Source organism: Sycon ciliatum, chromosome 13, assembly GCF_964019385.1.
Source record: "Sycon ciliatum chromosome 13, ocSycCili1.1, whole genome shotgun sequence".
In the NCBI taxonomy this organism is placed as follows: Eukaryota; Metazoa; Porifera; class Calcarea; order Leucosolenida; family Sycettidae; genus Sycon; species Sycon ciliatum.
In genome coordinates, this window is record NC_088655.1 from 5517337 (window position 1) to 5521002 (window position 3666).

The window sequence follows — 3666 nt, forward strand, 5'->3', positions numbered from 1 at the left end:
TTATATTTATTTATAACCAAGGAAAAGAAAATCGTATGGCAGAGTGCAACTGAAGTTAGTACGGTGGGAGAAATGTAATGTTAAAGGTCAGCATGTCCTTGTGTGGAGTTCCAAGGTAGACTGCGTGCGAATTGACTTCAAAGTGTGCAATGTGTGTACAAGGTATGTGTTGCATGACCTACAGACCACCTCTATAGCACGACCACGAACGGACGAGTTGGTGGGGCGCTCACGCGGTACTTTACGGTACCTACCCCCCCCCCCCCCCCGCCTTATTCACACCCTCACAACAACCCCCTCTGCTTCCCTCACATGCACACAACAAAACAAATTGCCATGATAGGAACAGTTGTGCACCAGTATGTAGGTAGCAAGTTCCAGTCCTAGATTTTGACACAGGCAAACACGACTGGGTGCGCAACCACTCACCCAAGATGGCAATGGTGGAGAGATGCTCATACCGTTGCTCTGATTTGCTAACTTCTGAGATGAAGCTGACATAGCGGTTGTGGAATGCTGATAGTCGAAGGGTACCAGTTGCCTTGACTGGCCATGACTGTATCAACGTTGACAGAACTGCAAAACAAACGTGTGTTGGGTTTGAACGGATATGTGGCTGTTCCCAAACATAGAAGAATGCAAGGCACCAAATACCAGAGAAGCCTTGGCAAGACATGAAGACACCTCAACCGACAACAGACCGTCGCCAGCAATACAGCTACTTGTATCTAGGTAAGTGAGTTCTTTCACAATTTAGATGTCGGCATCTGAAAACACCAAGCACTCAGAAGAAAAAGTTGATCAGCATTGACGACCATTCACTTTGTTTTATCAAAGCTGACAGTGAGGCTGGACGTGGTAGCAATGCTCACGAAACTTTGATCACACATATAGTCTCATCATTGCTAGATGCTTCCTACTGCATATCTGTCAGAATAATTATGTCTAACGGCGCAGTCACATCCAATACCATGGTATGATACCATGGTATGATACCATGGTATGATACCATGGTATGATACCATGGTATGATACCATGGTATGATACCATGGTATGATACCATGGTATGATACCATGGTATGATACCATGGTATGATACCATGGTATGATAGCATGGTATAATACCATGGTATGATACCATGGTATGATACCATGGTATGATACCATGGTATGATACCATGGTATGATACCATGCATGATTCACTGTCTGGACACTGTATCCAGACAGTGAATCATGCATTCACTTGGACCGCATCGCCATCTACTGCAGCGACCGCCTTGCAGCCCAGCTCGCACACCTTGAGCACAACGGTACGATCCCATATCTTGCCACGGCTTCTGACAGAATTGGTAGTGTTCTGCTCCACTGTTCACTAACAGGCAAAGTAGGCTAATTTAGGAATAGGTCATACCACCATCAGGTGCTGACACAATTCAGTATCAATTTTACTTGGGGTCACTGGCCTTGGAAAGGCACTGATGTACGTATGTGCTGCTCCTTGAGTGAACTTCTCCAGACCCAGTTTTCAGTTCCCCTTCGTTTTGACAGTAGAGATAGAAAAATTCTGCCGCTCGACGTGCATCCATACACTGCGCCCGAGGCTTGTGGCGCTTCTTACCCTTGCATGCAGAGGTCTTCAAAATGCAAAGGCCACAGCCCAGAAGTCGGAAAAAAAACAAGAAACCAAGCTGCTCTTCAACAGGAATTCATGATTAGCGTGGCTAGTTCAAAGCCTTGAATGACAATGTTCTCACGATACAGTCAAGACATGCAGCTCGTAGATCGGTTAAGGCCTAGTCGCCCTGCAACAACCTTTCTCCCTGAACCCTTCATAATCGACTTCGACCAAAAAGCTCCTTGACTGACAAAAATTGAAGTCGAAACTGCTCTGTCATCAGTCTGTGCCTGTGGACTGGTCAGGTTATCTGGTTATGTTGTCGACATGTCTGTCAAAGTTGATTATAGCAATAAAAACTGCTTTATGGCAGTTTTCTAAAAAACGTTATTGTGTTCTAGTCCATGGACCCCGTCTAAAAAGTAAGAAATTAACGAAATGTGAAATCCAAAAATTATAATTTCATACAAAACCTCACAATAATCACACACAGGATGAAAAGCGAGAAGACCTTTTCCCCTCGTGGTCCTCTTTCCTCTTCATGCATGTTGGCGCAGTAATCGTAAGAGTCACCCGTGAAGTGTCAGACCAAGATGGACTCTTATTATTATTATTATTATTATTATTATTATTTGATGACGACTACACCATAGCTCAGTGGTTAGAGCATCGCTGGCTACAAGCGAGGGTCCCTGGTTCGAGTCCTGGTGGTGACAGTCAATTTTTTCTTCAGACTTTTCCCGTTTGTCTCTTTCCCTCAAACCCGTTAATATTTTATGACTGGGGGCTCCCCGCGTGCTAGTTTGTACGTGAAGTGTGTGGGTACAGTGAGGGCTGCGTCCCACCCGCCTGTGTGGATTCACAGGAAGTGTGAGTTACGAAGTCTGAAAAAATGTTGAACGGCCTCTGCTGGGATGACGACTACACCATAGCTCAGTGGTTAGAGCATCGCTGGCTACAAGCGAGGGTCCCTGGTTCGAGTCCTGGTGGTGACAGTCAATTTTTTCTTCAGACTTTTCCCGTTTGTCTCTTTCCCTCAAACCCGTTAATATTATTATTATTATTATTATTACGAAGTAGTGGTTGCAACTTCGGCGATGACTTGTAAGAAAGGGTTTGCTCCCCACACCGGAGCTCGCGCTATTCCGCCGACTTTACTTGATACTTGACTGACTCCCGACTGCCATCCAGAGCACACGAGAAGTGCATCGAACCTTCGAGTGGTGCTTTCTTGCAGGTTTCCCGAGTCGAAGGTTCGATGCATTTCTCGTGTGCTCTGGATGGCAGTCGGGAGTCCGTCAAGTGTCAAGTAAAGTCGGCGGAATAGCGCGAGCTCCGATGTGGGGAGCGAACCCTTTCTTACAAGTCATCGCCGAAGTCGCAACCACTACTTCGTACTGTTGTGCCCAGCGCCTAGTTGGTTTGGAGGTGACAGCGTTGCGAATGACCGAGGGGCCTCGACGTCTGTCTCACCGTCCAGGAGCGACACTGACTCACGCTGCTATCTGGTGTTCACGAGGTGCTTGTCGCGCTGGAAACGGAGCCTCTCTGTAAGTTTGTATCCCTGGTGATGTTTGTGCCTGGAGAGCAATATATAAGTGGTGCTCTTCAGGCACAATCTTCCTCAGCCTACTCAAGCTCAACTGATGAGGGGTGAATTCCCCGAAACACTGTGTATTGAGCAGGGAGTGGTGCTTTCTTGCAGGTTTGCCGAGTCGAAGGTTCGACGCACTTCTCGTGTGCTCAGGATGGCAGTCGTGAGTCAGTCAAGTGTCAAGTAAAGTCGGCGGAATAGCGCGAGCTCCGGTGTGGGGAGCAAACCCTTTCTTACAAGTCATCGCCGAAGTCGCAACCACTACTTCGTACTGTTGTGCCCAGCGCGGGCTTGCGACTAGTTGGTTTGGAGGTGACAGCGTTGCGAATGACCAAGGATCCTCGACGTCTGTCTCACCGTCCGTGAGCGACACTGACTCACGCTGCTATCTGGTGTTCACGAGGTGCTTGTCGCGCTGGAAACGGAGCCTCTCTGTAAGTTTGTATCCCTGGTGA

General features: G+C 47.5%; 1 protein-coding gene across 1 annotated transcript in view; it reads right to left on the reverse strand.

Moving 5' to 3' along the window:
- LOC135829085 (uncharacterized) overlaps nt 1–676 on the reverse strand; it is a 31786-nt gene extending 31110 nt beyond the window's left edge. Inside the window, exon 1 of the mRNA XM_065341489.1 lies at nt 430–676. Coding sequence (XP_065197561.1) covers nt 430–676 — 247 coding nt within the window. The remainder of the gene's footprint in view (nt 1–429) is intronic.
- Nucleotides 677–3666: the final 2990 nt, after the last annotated feature.